General features: G+C 40.8%; 2 protein-coding genes across 3 annotated transcripts in view; both read left to right on the top strand.

Moving 5' to 3' along the window:
- LOC109917356 (flavin-containing monooxygenase 5-like) overlaps positions 1-14,932 on the top strand; it is a 42,965-nt gene extending 28,033 nt beyond the window's left edge. For both annotated transcript variants that reach the window (XM_048601841.1, XM_048601842.1), the window contains exons 7-9: positions 5,681-6,033; positions 7,765-7,837; positions 12,185-14,932. In XM_048601841.1, coding sequence (XP_048457798.1) covers positions 5,681-6,033; positions 7,765-7,837; positions 12,185-12,530 — 772 coding nt within the window. In that variant the 3' untranslated portion in view covers positions 12,531-14,932. The remainder of the gene's footprint in view (positions 1-5,680; positions 6,034-7,764; positions 7,838-12,184) is intronic.
- Positions 1-23,996, top strand: part of plpp6 (phospholipid phosphatase 6) — a 143,758-nt gene that overhangs the window by 88,003 nt on the left and 31,759 nt on the right. The window lies entirely within an intron of this gene.

Raw genomic sequence — 23,996 nt, 5'->3', positions numbered from 1 at the left:
AACAGACTCCAAACTATGCTAATCCCATTAACCTGCACTTGATGCGTAACCTACTATGCCCTGGCCATTTTAAGTGCGCATCCAGATGCTTCTCAAATGTTGCAAAAGTACCTGCCTCCCCCACCCTCTCAGGCAGCACGTTCCATATTTCTACCACCCTCTGGGTGAAAAATCTTTTCCTCAGACATCCTCTGACCCACTTACTCCTCACCTTAAACTTATGCCCTCTGGCCTTAGACATGTCTGCTATGGGGAAAAGATTCTCATGATTTGCCCTATCTGTGTCTCTCATAATTTTGTACACTTCAGTTGGATTCTCCACTCAGCCTCCTCTGCTCCAGGGAAAACAAAGTGTAGCTGTAGTGATTGCAAGAAGGTCAGCCAGCTAGGCCTCATAGAATATGGGTTTCCTAATTGGCACTGTTAATCTGGTCCAATCAGGGAACCTGACTGATGTATAAAAAGGGTGAGTGTCAGTGATATTGACTCTGTATAAGGCATAACTATAGTCAAGGACTGTTCATGTGTAAATAAAGGGTGACTTGGTAACGTGATATCAGCCTCTGTGGAGTTATTTCACCAGGCTACCCAGTTTCACCTCATAATTAAGACTTTTCATCCCAGGCGACATCCTGGTAAATCCTCTCTGCACCCTCTCCAGTGCAGCCACATCCTTTTGACAGTGTGGTGTCTAGAACTGCACACAGTATTCCATCTGGGGCCTAACCAATATTTTGTAAAGTTGTAACATGATTTCCTTTATCCTGTAGACTGTGCCCTGTCTAAGGAAGGCAAGCATCTGTATGCCTTCTTCACCACCCTGTCTACATGCACTGACACCTTCAGGGATCTACAGACTTGTACACCAAGGTCCCTTTGTTCCTCAGTACTCCTTAGGGAGCTACAATTCATTCTGTAAATCCTTCTCTTATTAGCTCACCCAAAATGCATCGTCTCGCACGTATCAGGATTAAACTCCATCTTCCATTGCACCCAATTTACCAGCTGCTTGATATCAGACTGTAGACTGCGACCATCCTCACTGTCAACAACAACAACAATTTTCATGTTCTCTGCAAACTTATTAACTATACCCTCTACATTCACATCCAAGTCATTAATGTACATAACATATAGCTAGGGTCCCAGCACCAATCCCTGTGGTGCACCACTGGTCATAAGCTTCCAACTACAAAAACAATCCTCCACCATCACACTTTCCTTCCTATTTGTAAGCCAGTTTTGCATCCAGTTTGCCAACTTGCCTTGGACCCTATGAGCTCTTACCTTTTGGACTATTTCCATGTGGAACCATGTCAAAGTCTATGTAAACTACATTGACTGCACTATCCTCATCAATATATTTAGTCACCTTTTTAAAAAACTCAACTAAATTAGTCAGACAGGATCAGCTTCTAACAAATCTGTGTTGACTATCCCTAATCAATCCCTACCTTTCCGAGTGTTGATTAATCCAGTCCGTCAGAATTTTTTCCAATAATTTCCCTACCACTGACGTCAGACTAACTGATCTGTAATTACCTGGACTATCCCTGCTGCCCTTCTTGAACAAAGGAACCACATTAGCTATCCTCCAGGCATCTGGCACTTAAACTGTGGCCAATGAGGTATTAAATATCTCTAGCAGGGTACTAGCAATCTCCTCCATTGACTCCCATAGCAGCCTGGGATACATCTCATTAGGCCCTGGGGATTTATGCATCTGTATTCCCATAAAAAAATCTAATCTTTCCTCTTTATTAATCTTAACATGTTCTTGAACCTCACCGTCCCACCTGAAATCTCCAGCTACAATGTCTTTTTCCTTTATGAAATACAAATGAGAAATATTCATTTAAGACCTCACCCACATTCTTTTGTTCCACTTTGGTCGCTAACAGGTCCCACTCTTTCCCTGGTAATCCTGTTGCTGTCAAAATACTTATAAATGCCTTGGGGTTTTCCTCAATCATGTCTTCCAAAAATATTTCATGGCCCCTCATTGGTCTCCTAATTTATTTTTTAAGCACCCCTTACACTCTATACTTGTAAAGGGGCCTCCCCCGTTTTTTAGTGCTCAGTACCTAACATATGCTTCTGTTTTTTTCTTTATTAATTTTGGTATCCCTTGACATCCAATTTTCCAGGACTTGCTGCCCTTGCCCTTCAGAAGCACGCTGGCCCTGAACTCTCGCAATATTAAAAGATTTCCACTCTCCAAATGTACACATACCTGCAAGTAGCTGCTTCCAGTCTCTGTTTGCCAGATCCTATCTAATGATATTGTAATCGGACTTCCTCCAGTTTAGGCACTACTTCTATCCCAAAACCATAATTACTTTGACACTTGCAAAGTTATGGTCAAAATGCCCACCCACTAACTCTCTAACTTCCTGTTGCAGGGCCTCCTTTTTTTTAACTGATATTTTTGGTACTGACATGTACCACGACTGCTGGCTGTTCATCCTTCCTCTTCACATTACCCTGTAGCTGCTCTGAGACATCCCTGACCCTGGCACCAAGGAGGCACCACACCATTGAAGAGTCTCATTTGTGGCCACAGAACTGCCTGTCAATCCCCCTTACAACTGAGTCCCCCATCACTATGTGGGAGTTGATAGACCCCCATTGTGGTTTATAGTGACCACAACTGTAGCAACTGTTGGTCGTTTGAGGAGTTTATGAGCTCAAAGTTTATGAGCTGGAGTCTGAGTTTTGAACACTGCGAACATCAGGGATGGGGAAGAGTTATCTGGACATTGTGTTTCAGGATGCAGTCACACCCCATAGACTAACTACCTCAAATTCGGTCAGTGGTCGGGAACATGATGATGTGATCATGAGTGAAGCAGGTAGAGGGATCCAGGAGGTAACTTTGGGAAACATTGAAGGAGCCTCAGCCCTTGATGTTTTGAGATTCTTGCTCCTTGTGTGGATGAGAGTGGGGGCTGTGGGGAGAATGGGAAAACTGACCTTAGCACCACAGTACAAGGGGTCTTCCAAAAGCGGGGAGGAAAGAGAAATGTAGTTGTAATTGGTGATAGTATAGTCAGGGGAATAGACCCCTGTGGCCAGGATCAAGAATCTTGAAGGCTGTGTTGCCTGCCTGGTGCCTGGGTTCAGGACATCTCATCTGGGCTGCAGTGGAACTTGGAGTTGGAGGGGAAAGATCCAGTTGTCATGGTCCACTTAGATACCAATGATATAGGTAGAATGAGGAAAGAAGTTCTGCTGAGGGAATATGAACAGTTAGGAGCTAAATAAAAAACAGATCCAAAAAGGTAGTAATCTCCAGATTAATGCCTGAGCCACGAGCAAAGGGACAAGATTAAGACATAAATACGTGGCTCAGAAATTGGTGTGGGAGAAATGGTTTCAAATTCATGGACCAGTACTGGGGAAGGAGGGAGCTGTTCCAATACAATGGGCTTCACCTGGATCATGTTGGTGAATAGCACAACTAGAGCTGTGAATAGGGCGTTAAACTAAATAGCGGGGGGTGTTCAGTAGAATGGAAAATTAGAAAATCAAAGGTAAAGGCGAAGATGGGATTTCAGTTTAGTGTTGGGGCTGATTGTTACCAGAAAATGAAAGGAAGGGACAGAATGTGTGAATGTGATATTGCACCAAAGAACCATAAAAGTATAGGAAAATTTGATAATAGAACAAACTTAAAGGCTTTGTATTTTAATGCATGAAATATTTGCAATAAGGTAGATGAACTGATAACATAAGTCAAGATAAATGAATATGATCTTACAGTCATTATGGAAACACGGTTGCATTGCTTCCACACCAATGCTCTCCACCTCTGGCTGCAAAGAGCAGGACTCCACAATTTCATAACAGAAGGATCCTATTCAGGACTTTCCAGAGCAGAAGTCATCAAAATGTAATTTCATGTTTTTATCAGACTGGTCAAAGTTGAAAATAAGGTATCCAACCCTAAAGCAAATTTCTGACCCCATATATTTTTTTAAATCTCCAATAATTAAGATCTGAAGGAATCACACTCCATATTTGTAAAAGTAAATATTCAGTGCCAGAGATGTTCTTGCAGAGTTGAGACATATTGCATTGCTCTAAGTTCACTTATGCCTGAATACTCAAGCCCTGACTTCTTCTTGTGCATTTAGTGTGTATCTTGTAAGTAAGTATTGCAAATTCATGCCCTCATGCATTTTAATGCAATATCTATTGGGAAAGTATTGGTGTAGCAAAACCTGTGATGGAGTAGGGGCAAGTCAAACACTTGCTGATGTCACCTGAGGTTGGTGTCTGGGTTACATTGTGATGAAGGTGAATGCTGATATCCTTAACATAAAATCCAGGCCATTGTTTCCTTTTGTGAGTCAGGGTCAGATATTATCCAGCGCCTGGGATCACTGTCTAAGGATACGGGTAGGTCGCTTAGGACTGAGATGAGGAAACATTTCTTCACCCAGAGAGTGGTGTGAGCCTGTAGAATTCTGTGCCACAGAAAGCAGTTAAGGGAGAAGCATTGAATGTTTTTATTGTTTAATCAATGCAGTGTGGAGCTGGAGGAACACAGCAGGTCAGGCAGCATCAGAGGAGCAGGAAAATCAGTGTTTCGGGTGTTGACTCTCACTCCGTCATCTGCAGTTCTTGCTATCTCCAAGGCGCATTTAGTTGTAGTTTTTAGGGATAAAGGGTATGGGGAGAGCGAGGGAACAGGATATTGGGTTGGATGATCAGCCATGGATCATACTGAATAGAGGAGCAGGCTAGAAGGGCCAAATGGCCTACTCCTGATCCTATTTTTCATGTTACTATGTTTAACAGTCTCAGAAAATAGTTTGGACGTTTTGCTATGTTAAAGATGGTATACAAGTGCTACTTGTTATGGGGATAGATTTTGTTCAGCGATTACTGACATGTTTATGTTGCTTTTTGGAGGATCTCAGCTTTAGTCATCCTGCCAGTTGCATTCTTAGTTAATTCCATTTTTTCACATGCTTCTCCTTGCTGCTCTTGAGAGTGTTTCCTCCTACTTATGGTGATGTCCCATAAATCTTTAGTACCTGGGATCATGGGTAGATCATAGCGAAGACCATCCTTATGCATGTTTCCATCTAGGACAGGAACCCTGACTATACGTCTCCTTAATCCAAAGCCACTGCTGCAAATATGGCCCTATTACTCTGGCTCAAATCAACTAAATTCTACATAGACCTTGGATTGTATCTAGGAACTTATGTATAAGTCGAGCACTGACCAAATAAACTCACAAGCCTTGAGCACATAGTTTTCTGAAAAATAATTAGCCGTATGCTAGTCATGTCTTTCACCAGAGCAGATTTAGTCGATTTATTTCACTTGTCAGACTACGAGTGAGATTGCAGAACATGTGAAATTCAATGCCTTACCTTACTTTGCTTCTCAGTTTATCCTCGTTTATCCTCTTCAAATTTTCATCTTTCCTTATGTGATAATATGACATCTGTTCTCTTTACACCACCTGGAGAAATCACATTAAAGGAACCTGCACCCTGGTGACCTCCCAATGACCAAATTCCGTTACATTTTTTGTAATTGGCACCATTCTGTACACCCACAAGTCCATTTGGTATTATTTTGTAAACTTGGACGGTAATTTCTGAACGTTTGAAGACACGAGCATACTCCAATCATGATTGATGGGGTGTCATTTCAATTGCAGGTTTTTCAGCCAACATCCAACAGTCAATGATGATTTACCGAATCGCATTATATCTGGAACTGTATGTGTGAAACCTAACGTGAAGCAATTTACTGAAACTGCAGCCATCTTTGATGATGATACAGTGGAAAACATCGATGTTGTTATTTTTGCAACAGGATACAATGTCTCTTTCCCATTTTTGGATGAGTCTGTTGTTAATGTCAACAAAAATCATGTTTCTCTGTATAAATACGTCTTTCCACCTCAACTGGAGCAGCCAACTCTGGCTATCATTGGCCTTGTCCAGCCATTAGGAGCCATTATGCCAATATCTGAACTTCAAGCGCGTTGGGTCACAAGGGTCTTTAAAGGTCTGAAAATCTTATCCTTCATACTTTTTCTCCTTCATTTTAATTATGTGATTTCCAAAGAGTTAAGCAAGTAATATAGAGTGTGTTGCTGAGGCAATGTCACTGTCCATATGAAGATGCACACCTCCTTAAATTTGACTCCTTGCTAGATACTGAGAAACTTGCAGGATCAATCCCCAGCATGGGCTGTATTAAATTTAATCTCTTTGGATGATTTTTTTTTGCTTTCTCTGTTGGAGAATGCAAATACCTCCAGATTATGAAGAGACATAATTAGCCAACAGTCCCTCCTGTAAGTTTGCTAATTGAGAGCTCAGAAAGGACTTTGCATGGATGCTGAATAAGAATATTGATGATGTGGAGGTGCCGGTGTTGGACTGGAGTGGACAAGGTCAGAAGTTACACGACACCAGGTTATAGCCCAACAGGTTTACTTCAAATGACAAGCTTTCGGAACGCTGGAGTCCACCTGATGAAGGAGCAGCGCTCCGAAAGCTTGTCATTTCAAATAAATCTGTTGGTCTATGAACTGGTGCCAGGTGACTTCTGACCGAAGAATATTGAGGTCACCGTGTTGGCCTGCAAAGTAATCCACTGGTAATTACTTGTCTCAGATAAAACCTGAAGAAAGCCCCTCCTGTTTGAAGCTCCAGTGGACCAGCAACAGTCAAGCACTTCAAGAGGGAAATTGAGGAGGAAATAAAGTGATTGTTAGCGTCTATGTCACAAGTCATTTGTTGTGCTTTGACATACTTTTTTCGAGCTGATCCAAATTATCGAAAGGCTTAACTTCACAGATAACAGAATCCCTACAGTGTGGAAACAGGCCCTTCGGCCCAACAAGTCCACACCAACCCTCAGAGCATCCCACCCTGACCCATCCCCTATAGCCCACCTAGTCTACACATCCCTGAACACTACAGGCAATTTAGCATGGCCAATCCACCTAGCTTGCATATCTTTGGACTGTGGGAGGAAACCGGAGCACCCGGAGGAAACCCACGCAGACACGGGGAGAATGTGCAAACTCCACACAGACAGTCGAACCCAGGTCCCAGGCGCTGTGAGGCAGCAGTGCTAACTGCTGAGCCACCATTCCGCCCAAAAGATAGCATGTGAGATAAGTTGAAACAAGGAATCTTCAACAGAAAGCTGAGATACCACCAGGATTCGAACCCAGGATTCCCTGCTTATAAAGCAATTGACTTAACAAATAAGCCACAACGGCACACAAGGCCTCATTTCGCTTCCAAAACTTACTAGACTTTTAGATAATTGTCCTCTGTCCTTCAATCAATACATTACAAAGGAACGAAAACAAGCAAAAGAGAAGTACGGCACAGGAGCAGGCCCTTTGACCCTCCAAGCCCGTGCTGACCAACATGCCCTGACTAAACTAAAAAACAATTGATATCAATCTCTCTTACACTTTTCAACTGTGGTTTGTCCTACACCATGTACTTTCGCCATTCATGCTTGTTTCTTATGTTTTTTTGAGAGAGCTTAGCAGTTAATCTAGTAAATTCGAAGAGGTCCTTTATTGATCCCCATCATTATATCAGTTCTGGGTGATTCAATTGCTGGTCAAGCAGCAAGTTAAAATGTACTAATTTCTGCCAAAGCTAGCACTATTTTGCTGAAAGCTGTAACTGCATGTGCTTTTATGAGATTAATGAGGTAAACCTAACCCATAAATTCCATATGGGATTTACTTTTACTTTTGTGTTTCAGGTTTGGCTAAACTGCCTTCTGTCAACACCATGATGGCAGACTTAGTGGAGAAGAAAGGAAAAATGGCCAAAAGGTATCATAGTATAAAGAATTTGCAGCATGAAAGAGACCATTTGGCCCAACATGCTTATGCCTGCATTTTGCCCCGCCCTAACCTCTTCCTTTGCTTTCTCATCTAACGCTATAGCAAGACCATCCATTTCCTTCTCTCGCATTTGTTTATGTAACGACTCCTTAAATAGAACTCTGCCATTTGTCTCAACCACTCCTTGTGATGGTTCCCGTCACATTCACATCACACTCTGGGGAAAGATGTGTTCCTTAAGTTCTCTGGAGAATTTATTAGCGACTATCTCATATTGATAGAATCTTTATAGTGTGGAAGCAGGCCATTTGGCCCATTGAGTCCACACCGACCCTCTGTAGAGCATCCTTCCCAGACCCAGCCCCCTACCCTATCCCTCTAATTCTGCCTCTCCCATGATTAACTCACCTAGCCTGCACCTCCCTGGACGGGGCAATTTCCCATGGCCGGTCCACCTAACCTGCACATCTGTGGACTCTGGAGGAAACTGGGTTACTCGGAGGAAACCCACACAGATACGGAGAGAATATGCAAACTCCAAACAGATAGTCGCCTGAGGGTTGTATCAAACCCTGGTCCCTAGTGCTGTGAGGCAGCAGTACTACCCAATTAGCCACCGTGCTGCCCCTATTTATGTCTTCAAGTCTTAGACTCCTTCATAAGTGGAAAGATATTCCCTCAATGACCTTTCCAAACCCTTTCATAATCTTAACAGATCTGTATCAGATCACCACATAGCCTTCCTTTTTCTAGATAAAAGCTTTTTTCTGGTAAGTACATGCTCCCACTTCTGGTGTTATTCTCTAGTCTTTTTTCTTTTCTGTTGTCAGTGCATCCTTCATAAAATGTGGAGACTATACTTTGGGGAAATTACATCAGTTGGGGAAGAACTTGCTTAGCATGCAAGAAGTAGCAGGATGTGTGAACACATTGTCGATTTTGTACGCCAGTTAGCTTGACATCTGTTAATGGGAAATTCTGTGATAAAGGATGTAAAAGCATAGCATTTAGAAATACATAATATGACCAAACAGAGTCAGCATGGTTTCAAGAAGGGAAATTAATGGCGGAAAAATTTATTAGAATTTTTGAGGAGACACTAAGCAGGATAATGGGGAACCAGTAGATGTAACGTATTTGGATTTCCAGAAGGCATTTGATAAGGTACCCATGAGGCTACTTAATAAGACAAGAGCTCATGATTTGGGGGTTAGTGTATTAACATGCATAGAGGATATGCTGACTAATAGGAGACAGAGAGTTAGGATAAGGGGGTACAATCTGTAACTAGTGGAGTGCCACTGGGATCAGTGCTGGGCAATGTTCCCTCTAAGTTGCGCAGCCACTGGGAAACTCCATGCTTGCTGTTTGGCATGCCACTGAATGGCTTCCACTTCCACAAGGCACTGCCTTGCATGGACCTTGGAAGTTGGTGCAACAGCAATAGGGGAATGTTGGTACTGGGGCTGCTAATATTTATCATCTATATTGGATGAGGAAAATGAATGTACTATAGCCAAGTTTGCAGGTGACACAAAAATAGTTGGGAAGGCAAGTGGTGAGGATGGCATAAAGAGCCCACAGAGAAATATAGGCAGGTTAATTAAGTGGGCAAAAGCTTGACAGATGGAATATAACGTGGGGAATGTGAACTTATCCACTTTGGCGGGAAGAATAAAGCAGCACAAGACAATAGACAAAGGCTGCAGAAAGCTGCAGGACAGGGATTTGGGCATTCTTGTCCATGAATGACAAAAATCTAGTGTCTAAGTTTAGCAGGTAATAGGCAAGCTGAATGGACATTTAGTCTTTATTTTATAGGGTATAAAAATAGAGAAGTCTTGCTCAAACTATGCAACGTACTAATGAGAACACAACTGGAATATTGTGAACAGTTTTGGTCCCCTTGTCTAAGGAAAGATATACTAGCATTGGAAACAGTCCAGAGAAAATTCTCTAGTTTGATCCTGGGTATAGAGGGATTGTCTTGTGAGGACTGGTTGAGCAGGTTGGACCTATATTCATCGGAGTTTAGAGGAATGAGAGCACAGCCTATAGAAACTTATAAGACTCATAGGGGCCTTGGCAGGATGGATGCTGAAAGGATGTTTCCCCTTGTGGAAGAGTCTAAGACCAGAGGGCATATCTCAGGGTAAGGACCAAGATGAGGAGGAAAATCTTCTCTGACGGTAATAAATCTGTGGAATTCTGGACCTCAGAGGGCTATAAGGGTTGAGTCACTTAAGTATATTCAAGGTAGAGATGAACAGATTTTTAGTAAGTAAGGGAATCAAGGGTTATGGAGAAAAGGCAAGAAAGTAGAGTCATGGATCATAAAATCTGGCATGACCTCATTGAAATGCAGAGCAAATTTGATGGGCTGAATAGCCTACTTTTGCTCCTATGTCTTATGGTTTTGTAGGGCACCAAGTGTGATCTAACTAAGGTTAGTATTCTATTTGCTTTTCAATTCTTTGATTATGTACATCAGTACTGAAGACATTCCACTTGATTTACCATGTTCACTCACTGTTATCATTTTATTTTACAAAATATTGTTGAAATATCTATTTTCCCTTGCCTTTTTTTGTTGTTAACGTCACATAATAGAACACAATGAAATAAAGTCATGAACGAAAAATAACCCATTGGACTTGTCAAATGCCTAAATCATAACAGATTAGATTATTGGATGAGGGTAGAAGATCTGTCAAGGGTCAAATGTTGAGATTAAACACAATAATAAACCATTTAAATAGCATAATATAAAGAAAATGCAATTTCTGAAAGTATCATTTTCAGCTTTTATGTGTGCATACAATGAGGAACAATTAATTATCAAATGCTTTATTCTCAGTGGAATGTTGTGTCACCTTGTCAGAGTTATGCATTCCCGAAGGATGTTGCCCAGGTTGGAGGGTTTCAGCTGTACGGAGAGGTTGAATAGGCTGGGGCTATTTTTCCTGCAATGTTAGAGGCTGAGGGATGACTTTATAGAGGTTTACAAAATCATGAGGGACATGGATAGGGTAAATAGACAACATCTTTTTCCCAGGGTAGGGAAGTCCAAAACTAGAGGGCATAGGTTTAAGTTAATAGGGGAAAGATTTAAAAGGGACTAAGGGTCAAGTCTTTCACATAGAGAGTGGTGCGTATATGAAATGAACTGCCAGAGGAAGTGGTGTATGCTGGTACAATTGCAACATTTAGAAGGGATCTAGATGAGTACATGGATAGGAAGGGTCTAGAGGGCCAAATGCTGGCAAATGAGACTGGATTAACTTAGAATATCTAGTCGGCACGGACAAGTTAGACTGAAGGGTCTGTTTCCATGCTGTACAAATCCATGACCCTATGAATGTCATTCCTCAGCACTTCTGACTCGTTGGTAGGATTCTAATGCCCACCTCCAATTTGCACATTTTGTATAACTGTTCTTTCAGATTGAAGATGATAAAGTATAAAAATATTTTCTTTAAAATAACCAGATTTAAAGACACTCCATTATGCTTTCCATTGAATAACATACATTTACACTACTTGATCCCAGTAGCATCAGGAAAAATCACAATACATTCAACTAGAAAAGGACTGAGATTTAAGCCAATCTCAGTTTTCTTCTGGCTTACCACAATTACAGCCATGAAGTGTCCTCCTAGTAATGATATAAAAACAGGAGAGAATGTAGGACTTTAAATGAAGATGGCTAATATCTGAATGCCATTGTCTAATTAACTGTTGTGCTTTGAACTTGCTTCAAAGAACCTTGTGTTTTAGCATATTGCATTATATTAAATGTTGTCGATTGTCTTGAGCTCGCTAAATCACAGCTAACATTGCCAATGTTACAGAATCTCAACTAATAGTTTTCATATCTGAGAAAATATTGATTGTTCCTGTCTTGAAAAATTACATCATCTTTAAAAACACTTATGACTACAGGAGTTTGTTACTGTTTGTGACCAAGATCATTTTGTGTTAATGTTGTGGCCTGTACCATAAAGGTTCGATCAGAATGGTTACTTGTTGATCATAAACAAAGGAGCGGTGGAAATGTAAACTAGTGGAAAATGCTCACTGCCCATTGACACTTGGTGGAAGATGTGTACATATGCGCACAGCTGAGTGAGGATAAGAGTTGGGCTTGGCTGTGATATCTTTGTGACATACACTGCCAAAGATCACATAGCACGGATCCCCATTGCATTGAAGGCTGGCAGCACTTTTGGAACAATACCCTAGTATGAGACTGACCTTCAGGGAATTGGGGCTTTGAGGTAAACTCAAGCATTTTGTTTCTAAAGTTGGTGTCTCTTTCTCGCTCTCCTGTATAAGGTATGTCAGCTCCCAAAGGCACACTATTCAAGTTGATTTCATACCCTACATGGATGAATTGGCAGAGCAGATCGGTGTGAAACCCAACCTGAAGGAGCTCCTCTTCACGGATCCACAGCTGGCTTTTAAGATCTTGTTTGGCCCCTGCTCACCATACCAGTTTCGATTGACTGGGCCCGGAAAATGGTCAAAAGCTCGGGAAACCATTTTCACACAGTGGGAACGCATCATCAAACCAACTAAAACACGTTTGCCAGCTAAGAATCAGCAAGAAATGTCTCTGCCAATGCTGCTGAAACTCATGGCTCTGCTAGTCACCCTTGGTGCTCTCTATCTGTTTCTGTAATTGGGTGGAAGATTTTCCTTAGGAGCTTCTTCCAGCCTTTTGGTCAGCCAAATGATGATTGTTTTCAGTGTTAATTTTGATTACCCTTCACATGATATATCATAGAGTCATTGAGTTTTACAGCACGGAAATAGGCCCTCAGCCTTTGGTGTCTATACAAGTCTTGATGCTCCTGTCTATTCTAATGCCATTTCCAGCACTTGGCCCTTAGCCTTGTATGTATGGCACTTCAAGTGATCATCTAAATACTTCTTAAATGTTGTGATGTTTCCCAGCTCTGCCACTGTTTCAGGTCCAAATACCTACCACATTCTGGACGAAAAATATCTTAAATCTCTCTAAACTCCATTACATCCTTTACTTTAAATCTTTGCTCCCAGGTTATTGTTCCTTTGATGAAGGAGAAATGTTTCTTTCTATCTTTCTACACCCCTCAAGTTTGTACACCTCAATCAGGTCCCTCTGTTCTGCCTTCTCTGCTCTAAGGAAAACAATTCCAGCCTATCTAGCCACTCTTCATAGCAGAAATGCTCCAGCCCAGGAAACATCCTGGTGAATCTCCTCTGCACCCTGTCTAGAGCAATCACATTCTTCCTATTGTGTGGCAACCAGAACTGCACACAGTATTCCAGATGTGGCCTAAGTAATGTCTTATACAGCTCCATCATAATTTCCTGTGAATTTCAGTGTTGTGACCAACTTATCCAACTATCCTGTAGCCTTCAAGGGTCTGTGGACATGCACACTGAGATCCCTCTGATCCTCTGTACCTTCCACAGTCCTACCATTCATCGTATAATCTTTTGCCTGTTAGTCCTCCCAAAATGTAGTATGTTATACATTGCAGAATTAAATTCCATTTCCCATTGCTGTACCCATCTGACCAGTTTATGTTATCCTGTAGTCAAATACTTCCTTCCTCACTATTTACCACACCATTAGTTTCCATGTGATCTGCAAACTTACTGATCTAACCTTCTACATTCATGGCTAGATAACTAACGTACACTACAAGCAGCAAGGGACCCACCACTGAACTGTGCGGTACCACAATGGACACAGGATTCCATCCTTCTCTGCCACCTGCCACTAAGCCAGTTTTGGTTCCAATTCGCCAAATTGTTCTGGATCCCATAGGCTGTTATCTTCTCGACCAGTCTCTTGTGCATGACCTTATCAAAGGCCTTACTAAGGTCCACGTAGCCAAGCATCCACGTCTTGTTTCATGTGGAATTTGTTCTTCAAGATTCAATATCTTGAATGAATCAAGTTCTGTCTATATCTGGTTCAGCTGTTGTGTTAGACTTAAGGAATATTTTGTCAAAAAGCAGCCTGCCAAGTTTGGGTGCTTTAATGAACAAAATGTGCCAATATGGTGTGTTTTGTGACATTTATGTCCAGACTGATGAGGATAGCCACTTTGCTGACTCTAGGGTGCTTGTGAATCTGCGTTCCATCCGATACTTGCAACTTCAGACAAGGAAGGGTAGGAAAAGCAAGTATAATTTTTGCATCTTATTTGATAAGTATTTACAACATATTTTTTAAAAGTCATTGAACTTAATTCCCGGAGCTGAACTAAATCACATATCCTACAGACCCTCACATTGGTTCCATTGATAACACTGACAACTCTGCTCAAAAGACTGGGCTGTGTAATTTAAAGAATTTAAAGTGTAAAAGACTAAGGGATATCCACTTCCCATTTCTGATAATTTGGATGGATGTTGAAGAAGTGTAGTTCCCGAGCTTTGCTGACCAACATTCTTCCCTCAACTAAACACCCAAAAAGGTTTGAGATAACAAGGTGCAGACTTGGATGAACACTGCCGGCCAAGCAGCATCAGAGGAGCAGGAAAGCTGACATTTCGGGTCTGGACCCAAAAAAGTTTATTTTTTTAAAATTCTGGTCATCCACCTTGGTCCTGTTTGTGGGATTTTGCTGTGTGCAGTTTGGCTCTGTGTTTACTGACACGCTGATTCATTTTATGAGAAATGTTCAGACAATTCTAGAAGACTTTTAGCTGGTAAGTGCTTAGATGTACAATTATCTAATGCCTGCAGCTCTTTTGATTTTATTTTGAAGTAAAACAATGGGTGCTGTTTGTGTGATATTTTCCTTTGTGTAATTATGATACACACAGATTGTTATAAATAATAATTAGTAGCTTCTATGATTTCACTAGGGATTTGGCTCTGTGATGAATGTGCAGTTTACCAGGAATATGATGCAGCAAATTATTGGTCATGGACATGGAAGCAACAGATCTTCAGGCAAACTGTAACTGTTGTCATAATGTGAATTAAATTCTGTTTGATCCCAAATTGTACATGTCCCAAAAGCTCACCATTGCTCTTTTAAAATACCAGAAAATATGAGAAATTAAATCAGTTGCACCACCCATCGAACTATAGCTTTTTTTCAAACATGTTCATTGACATTTTATAACATAAGCTGAAAGTTGGACTGACTGCGGACTTGTTTAATACTAAATGTATTGTAGGCAGTTGCTCATTTACAGGTGGAAAGCTGTCATACTGGCATCCCAGGGCCAAAACAAAAGGTGAGAGTGAACAGTTACTTTGCTCTCACTGTAATTGTCTGTCGTCGTTCATCAGAAGTGCCTCAAGTTTCTGCTGGCTTTGAGGTCTTTGCATGCTTGCAGCCCACACCTCTTAGTTGAGTGGGGTTAGGCATATAGCCTTACTTTGGGGTGCAGAAGGAGCAAAGTCTTACACCCTTTTTTTTCTCTTTGCCCCATAATCCCACATTTCGCATGGCTAACCCACCTATCCCTGGACACTACAGGGTAATTTAGCATGGCCACTGCGCCTAACCTACACATCTTTGGACTGTGGGAGGAAACAACAGCTCCTAGAGGAAACCCACACAGACACAGGGAGAGCATACAAACTCCACACAGACAGTCCTCAATCAAATGTGGAATCGAACCCGGGTCCCTGCACTGGGAGGCAGCAGTGCTAACCACTGTGCACCCTGATAATGATGGATTTCTCATGATCCAGCCTTTCATTTAGCTGGTGTTGCTGAACAATGGAGTCACAGTGGGCCTTCTCAGAATAAAGACATCATGTTGTCAGAGACTCTGTATGATCTTTTATACAAAGGGACAAATCAAGGGCAGGAGTAGGCTACTCAGCCCTTTGAGCCTGCATTGCTGTCCAATACGATCATGACTGATCTGATTTTAACCTCAATTCCTCATTCCTGCCTATTCGTGATAATCTTTCATTCCTTTGCTTAACAAGAATTAATACCTCCTCCTTAAAAGTATTCAAAGATTATGCCTCCACTGCTTTTCGAGGAAGAGCGTTTCAAAGATTCATGGCCCTAGGAGAAGGTATTTCTCCTTATCTCTGGGCCAACCCTTATATTTAAAAATAGACCCCAACTCTAGATTTTCTCACTGCAGGAAACCTCCTTTCCACATCCACCCTGTTAGGTTTCCTCAGGGTCTTCTACATTTGAATCAAGTCAGCTCTTACTCTTCTAAACTCCAAAGGATACAACACTAGCCTTTCCTTAAAAGGCAATCTTCCTATTCCAGCCATTCTTCAAGTAAGCCTTCTGCCTCCAAAGCATTGCATGCTTAATTAATAAGGCCAGTGCTATATGTAGTACACCAGATATGGCCTCACCAATGCTCCGTGTAACTGAATCATTACCTTCTTACTTAAGCTGATGTTATTGTATTGTTAAACTGTTATTTTAAAAAGCAATGTTACGGGAAAAGGTGAGAGAATTGCACTAAGGGAACTGCACATTTGGATAGCCACCACAGAAACTGGAGGCCTGTTACCAACAGTGATCCACAAGGTTCGGTGCTGGGTCCACTTTTGTTTGTCATTTATATGAATGATTTAGATCAGAATGTAGATGGCATGGTTAGTAAGTTTGCGGATAACACCAAATTGGTGGCATAGTGGACAGTGAAGAAGGTTAACTAAGATTACAAATAGATCTTGATCAATTGAATCAATGGGCTGAGGAGTGGCTGATGGAGTTTAATTTGGATAAATGTGAGGTATGGCATTTTGGTAAAACAAAGAAAGGCAGGACTTATACAATTAAAAGTTCCACACCTACTTACCTACCTAATCAAGGTCAGACTACCTCCAGCAATGGCTTCTGTTTGAGTCTCACAAAATTACCTCTTGAGTTTCCCAAGGATATATGATTGTATTCTCCCTCTTCTTCATCTACATTTTTTACAGACTTGGGGCCAGTTCCACCTCTCAATCTCCTTCTGCATTGTTAGACTGCCTACCCATTAGCCATTATCCAGGAAATTGGCAACTTCTGCCAGAAACCCATTGTGCGTGCAAATAACTTCACTCTTTCACCATCTTGTGTCTCAGACTGCAGCAGAATGTTCACAATCTCAGCATCTTATTTGACTATAAAGGTGAACTTATTCCACCCTACCAGCCATATCATCATCATTAAAAACACTGCCCACATCCACCTTTGTACATCTCTTTGCCCCCTATCCCCACCTCAGATCACCTGCTATTTCCAACTACATTCACATGATTGTTATCACAGAGATTTTTAATCAACCTGTTCAGACACATCGCAACGTGTCTGGGCATTTGGGACTTGAACCTGGACCTTCTGGCCCAGAGGTAGGAACACTACCACTGCAACAAGGTTCTCAAAGGCTTTCGTTATATCAGTGCTCCTTGGACATTTCTCCTGTTGTCCAATCTTTGTAAACTTCAGCTCATCCAAATCTCTGCTGCCCATGACTGCTTGCCTGTCATCCCGCTGTGTCTGCTGACCTACACTGGTCCATGGCCCCCAGACACCTAAAATTTAAAATTCTGATTTTGTGTTTAGATCTCTACTGAGTTTTATCCCTGGTTACCTCCGTCACATTCTCTCGCCCTAGATCTTCCAGATCCTCTGATTCAGGTCTTTTCACCCTTCCTCTTGCACACCATTGGCAACCTAGCCTTTAGCCACCTAAGGGCCATCTTTGGAATTTCATCCATAAATCACACCTTTTTAGTTATTCCTCATCACATCGCTTTCTTAGGGTTGGAATATATTTATCATCTTGAATTCATCTTGGTGAAGCCGAGAGGGTTTTGCACATTTCAGATGTTTTATAAACGTATAATTCCCAGTGGTGTTACAGAAGGCATGGTTTGTCTACCTAGACAGGTAAACATTTTGGCCCAAACTCAATATATTGAATTGGGTTTTATCGGTTCAGTTAGAAATGAACTAATGATTTGCCTAGAAGTGCAATTGCACATAGAGTCATAGAGATGTACAGATCCTTTGGTCCAACTCATCCGTGCTAACCATGCTAAATTAATCTAGTGCTATTTGCCAGCATTTGACCGATAGCCCTCTAAACCCTTCCTATTCATGTACCCATCCAGACACCCTTTAAATGTTGGTATTGTACCACTTCCTCTGGCAGTTCATTCCACACACACACCACCCTCTGGATGAAAAGGTTTCCCCTCAGGTTCCTTTCAGATCTTTCCCCTCTCACCTTAAACCTATGCTGTCTAGTTTTGGACTCCCCTACCCTTGGAAAACAACCTTGGCTTTCATCCTATCCATGCCCTTCATTGCTTTATTAACCTCTGCAAGGTCACCCCTCAGCTCCAGCACTGCAGGGAAAATAGGCCCAGCCTATTCTGACTCACCCTATAGCTCAAACCCTTTAACCCCAGCAACATCCTTGCAAATCTTTTCCATCCTTCACATCCAATTCCACACTAACATTCAGCTTCCCACTACCAGTAAGACACTAGGGTGAAGCTTAATAAGTTCCCAGGCAGATCAATGTGGTAGTTTAGACTCAGTTTTAAATCTAAGAACCTATTTGCTAGCTGCCAGTTAGCTGCACGCCCACCATAACAACAACTGGCTATTGGTTAGCAGTGGAAACTTGGCCAGGAGTCCACCAGGTTGCATCTTAAGGAAGCTTACCATCAAGATAGTAAGTTGCAACTAAGGAACTGTATTCCTGTTTCTCCTGATCTTACAGTAAAGGATTTCAAACCTAATCTAAAATGCACTTTGCTAGTCCTAGACCTTCAACTGATTGTCTTTTCTATTCATCCTTGGGTCATAAACTTCATTGGTAAGGCCAGCACCTGAGGGGAAGGACATGGTGGCTTTTTGTCTTAGACCAGAATTGAATTGAAATTGTAGTTAGGACTTGATTTCGATCTGCAAAATCAAAGCCAGGTCTCAGCAGCTTTGGAGATACTTTGCCATATCAGTAGCAAACATTGAGGATGACGAACACTTTCTTTACACTAGCAATACAATACAATAGCTATGCAATTCCATACTTACCATACACACTGGGTGAAAATCCAGGAATTCCCTCCCTAATGGCACTGTGAGTCAACCCCTATAGCATGTGAACTGCAACGGTTCATGAAGACAGCTCACCACCACTTCTCAAGGGTAGCTAGGGGCAGGCAGTAAATGCTGGCCAGCCAGCGATACCCACATTGCAAGGGTGAATAATTTTTTTAAAAATGCATCCTAATACTCCTCTACCTTATGCTATCAGCTTGAAGTGCTGGTCAGGAATATTTAGATATTCATGTATAAAAGCACTTACATTTTTTTTCCTATTCAATAGACTTCAGTTTATAACCCTGCATTCACATTCTTGGCACTGTCCTTACCCACATGCATTACCATGCATATATCCTTATTTGACAGACGAGGGCCCATCACATCTAGATGTGATTGAAGCCCTTTATGTCATTAATTGGTTCTAACAACTGCACATATCTTTAGTCTGAAATTTGAAGACAATTTCCTAAAGCCTTCATGCAGAACATTAATGAATGTTAATGAAGAGTACTAATGCTTGTTGAACACCACTGATGATGAATCTTCTTGTGGAACTGTTACTATTAATGTTCTGTCAATTGGAATCTATCCTCTTGATAGATCTACTTTGATTCTGCAGTAAAATGTTGCACCTTGTTTTGTGGCACCTTGTCAAAACATGTAGGAAAATGAAGGAGTGCAATGTACAGCACGGTACCTTCATTCACCATGAGTAACTTTGTCAAAAGAATTCAACCAGAAAGATGCACATTGATAGTTTGCAGAAGTCATATTGAGATTTTCTTGTCCCTTGTCTTTTTAATGGTGCAATGTTTGGATGAATCACAAGGGAAGTAGACACTAAGAAGTACAAGAACTATGAATGTGAAATATCTCAACTCACAATGTATTCAGGGCATTTTAGTCTTCTTTGAAAGTTCTGTTGAAAACAATTACACTTGTGTTTTCTTATTCAATAATAGAAATTATGTATCTGCAGCATATATTACTCACCCAGACTCACCAAGTGCAGTTTCTCTCTATCCCAGTCCTCAAAAGGGATAGGTATACAATTAACCAAATGGAAAATTTAGAAGCCATACTTGAACTGCATCAATTAAGCATTAACGTAAAGTTTTGTGACGTAAGAAATGTCTATTAAGACCACTAAGTAGTTGTAGCATTGATCTCACTGGGCACCAATGCAATTAGCCTATGATTTTTCTGTCATAATTATTTTTCTACAGATAATAATGACAATATTGATAATAAAGACAATAATGACAATGTATTGTTACTCTGTGAGATAAATTGAACTGTTTGCTGACTGCTCTGTTGTATGAAAATGATAAAATGTGCTGCCACTACAGGGACTGATGATTTGGAAACTTGGAGCCTGTCTACTTTGAGAGGAGCAATGACATTAGAGGGCTGTGGTATTTTGTAGGGCTGAATTTGATGTGATTGAAAATCATAATGTTCTGATCCTATTCCCAATTGCCTGCTCCGTGGTCTTTCACTCAATTTAAAGTGGCCTTACTCAAAAAACAATATTTAATTAATTAGTATGATTATGGTTCTGTAATGTTTAAAGAAGAAATCCAAATATTCAGAAATTAACCAACAGAGCTGCACCATAAAATTTCAAATTTAACAACAAAACCAATTTTTATTCAATATCAAAAAGAATTAAAACACAATAAGCACTTAACTCTATACTTGACAACTACTTAAATGAACACAATTTTACACTTAATTCCCCCCACCAAAGGAGTTCCCTTATCTTACAAAATCTTGAAGGTTCATTCAATTTTCTGAGGAAAAGCTCAAAAGGTAGGAACCAACTTAACAACTTGCTGGAATTTACTTTAATTCGCTTCAGTATTCCAATCACAGCACACTTTTCATTGGGATCCTTCCATTAGCCTATGGGTAAGCGATCCTCTAATTTTCTTTAAAAGAGTTTATGATTGAGAATGTTTCATCTCTTTGTCCTGAGTTTGGACATACATAGATTATTTTTCCAAGTCTGCTCCCACAGCTTCTGGATCGTTCTAAGCTAATTATTGAAGCTGACTGCTTTCTGTTACAAGTCTTTGTGAGGACCACTGTAGATTTCTTCCGTTAACTACAAGCTGGAATAAGACTTCCAGCACCCTGTCCCTCATGAAACCCCACTGAACTGTTTGCTTCTGTTAGCAAAACGCACAGGTAAATTAAACAAAAGAACCTTCTTTTCAAGGTTCCACCTTGAATCACTATCTGTATGGTAGCATGACTTGTATGGCCTGTTCCTAGTTAGAAATGTAAATTGACTAGCTTTTAATTCCAACATTGTCCTGGATTTTGGGAAACCACATGAATAACGTATATTTCTAACAATGTCAGGACACTGTTTACCAAACTTACAGACCTCATTGCCATGATATGAATATATAAATTAGGAGCAGGAGCTGGACACTCAACCCCTGAAACCCTCTGTGTCATTCAATAAGATCACAGCTGATCTGTTTACTCCACATTCCTGCCTAACCCTAACCGTACTTTTGACAATCAAGAATCTGTCCACTTCTGCCTCAGAAAATATTCAAATATCCTGCTTCCACTTTAATGGAACATTCCCTGAATCTAGGGAATTTCATAAAATTTAAGACCAATATATCAACTATCTCACTAGCCGTTTCTTTTAAGATGGTAGGTTGCTGTCCATCGGGATCTAGGTACTTGTCAGCTTGCAGTTCCAACAATAAACTCAGTACCACTTCCCTGGTGACTGTTATTTTCTTGAGTTTGTTCATTCTTCCACTTTCTGATATGCAGGTATTTCCAGAATATCCTTTGTATAGAACACTGATGCAAAGTGCCTGTCCAATTCAATTCTCGGCTCCTTAAATTCCATTATTGTCCCAGACTGACTTTCTATAGGACTAATCCTTACTTAGTTAACTCTTCTATTCTTAAAATATCTATAGGAACTCTTACTATTTGTTTTTATATTTCTAGCTGGCTTTCCAGTTATTAAACTTAATAAATAAGATGATTAATCTTTTAGTTATTCTTTGCCTTTGTTTTATATTCTGTTCAATCTTCTTTCCTGCCACCCACCTTTGTGCAATCATGCGCTTTATCTTTGAGTTTGATATTATCTTTCTCTTAATTGTTAACCATGGATTGTAGATCCTCCCTTGGAACTTTTTTTTCTTGCTGAAATGTATCGATTGTGTTTTCTGAAATGTCCCCTTAAATTTTTTTCTACCAGTTTCTCCACCAGCAGTTCATAAAAGAGGGACTTGTTTCTAATTAAACCCCTCCCCCACCCCCATCACCTTCTGAGACTTCTAAAACCACTACTTTTGAAACTTAGCTGTTTTTTGAAGCATGGTTTATGTGTTTATGCGACAGCCAATTTGTGCAAAGGAAGTTCCTCCAAACAACAATGAAACAAATGGCCAGATTTTCCTCAAAATACCCAAACAGAGAACTCTCCTACAAATATTGCTTTGGGACTGTAAAAGACATAAAAAGTTAATCATGATAGGGTAGAGTTTCTGTTTCACTTCGCATGCAAAAGACGATGCTTCTGGCCATGTAGCATCCCCTCAATATAGAACTGAAGTACCAACTTAGGTTATGTGGTCAGAATTCTGGAGGTTACCTAAAACCAGTATTCTTCAAACTCAGAGTGCAGTGAGCTACCACTGAACCAAATGCAATTAAGAAGGCAAGTAGTGTATTAGCTTTTGTTACAAAAGGATTTTGAGTATAAAAATAAATAAATCTTACCATAATTATACAGGCCACACTGAAGTATAGTGTGTACTTTCGGTTGATTTATCTAGAGAAAGACAAGTGTGGTGTCTAGGGAGTGCAAAATGGTTAACTAGACTGATTCCTGAGATGAATGGATTGCCAATATTCCCTGAAGTTTATGGAGGTAATCTAATTGATATTTTAAAACTCCTAAAGGGGCTTGACAGGTACAATGCTGAGGAAATATTTCCCCTTAACTCCTGAATACAGAACATAGGGTCACAAATTTAGACTAGGCAGTTAGTCACTTTGCACTGAGTTTTGGAGATATTTCCAACTTCAAATCGGTTCTCAATTTTCAGGATTTTCTACAGTAGCGATCTGAGGAAACATTTTCAAGATAGAAATTAATTGTTTTTGGATATTAAGGGTTATGGGGACAGTTCAGAAAGGTGGAGTTGAGGTAGATCAGTCATGATCTTGCTGAATTATGGTTCACTTACAAAGGAGCAAATAGTCTTCTCCTGTTACATAACTGAAAGTGGGTAAGTCATACCTGTGTGGATATCAAGAGATACGGAGCAAAGACAGGTAAGTGGAGTTGACGTTCAAATCAACAGTGATTAAACTGAACGATGGAATATATTTGAAGGTTAATTGGTGTATTCTTGTTCCCATGTTTCAAAGGTTAGCACTGCTGCCTCATAGCGCCAGGGACCCGGATTTGATTCCAGGACTCTCTGTGTGGAGTTTGCACATTCTCCTGTGTCAGCGTGGGTTTTTGCCGGGTGCTCCGGTTTCCAACCACAGTCCAAAGATGTGCAGGTTAGGGTGGATTGGCCATGCTAAATTGCCCGTAGTGTCCAAGGGTGTGCAGGCCAAATAGATGAGCCATGGGAAATGCAGGATTACAGGGATAGGGTAGGAGGGTTGATCTGGGTGGGATGCTCTTTGGAGGGTTGGTGTGAACTTGATGGGCCAAATGCCCTGCTTCCATGTTTGTATGACTCCATGATTTGTGCGGTGGCTCTCCCGGGAGGATACTTGGAAGGTAGTGTAGTGCACCACCATGAGAAAGACAGCAGTACTGCAAGCAGGGACTGTTTGAATTTTATTAAGTCATTCACTTGAAATTTTAGGAAAGTTTTGACAATGACATTTTGAGGCAGATGTGATTAAAAAGTGCTCGGCATTCCCAGTGGTCAATTTGCTTTCTATTATATTATTAAAGAAATTGTCAAGTGGATACTGAATTGAGCAATTAAAATTATTCCAAAGGACAGTTCACAGAACACTCTGATGGGCGTGAGATAGTAGAAACTGCGGATGCTGGAGAATCTGAGATAACAAGGTGTAGAGCTGGATGAACACAGCAGGCCAAG

The sequence above is a fragment of the Rhincodon typus genome, chromosome 10 (assembly GCF_021869965.1).
Source record: "Rhincodon typus isolate 14 chromosome 10, sRhiTyp1.1, whole genome shotgun sequence".
NCBI lineage: Eukaryota > Metazoa > Chordata > Chondrichthyes > Orectolobiformes > Rhincodontidae > Rhincodon > Rhincodon typus.
The sequence above is the reverse complement of the archived record's forward strand: the minus strand, read 5'-3'. Positions and strand labels throughout refer to the sequence as shown.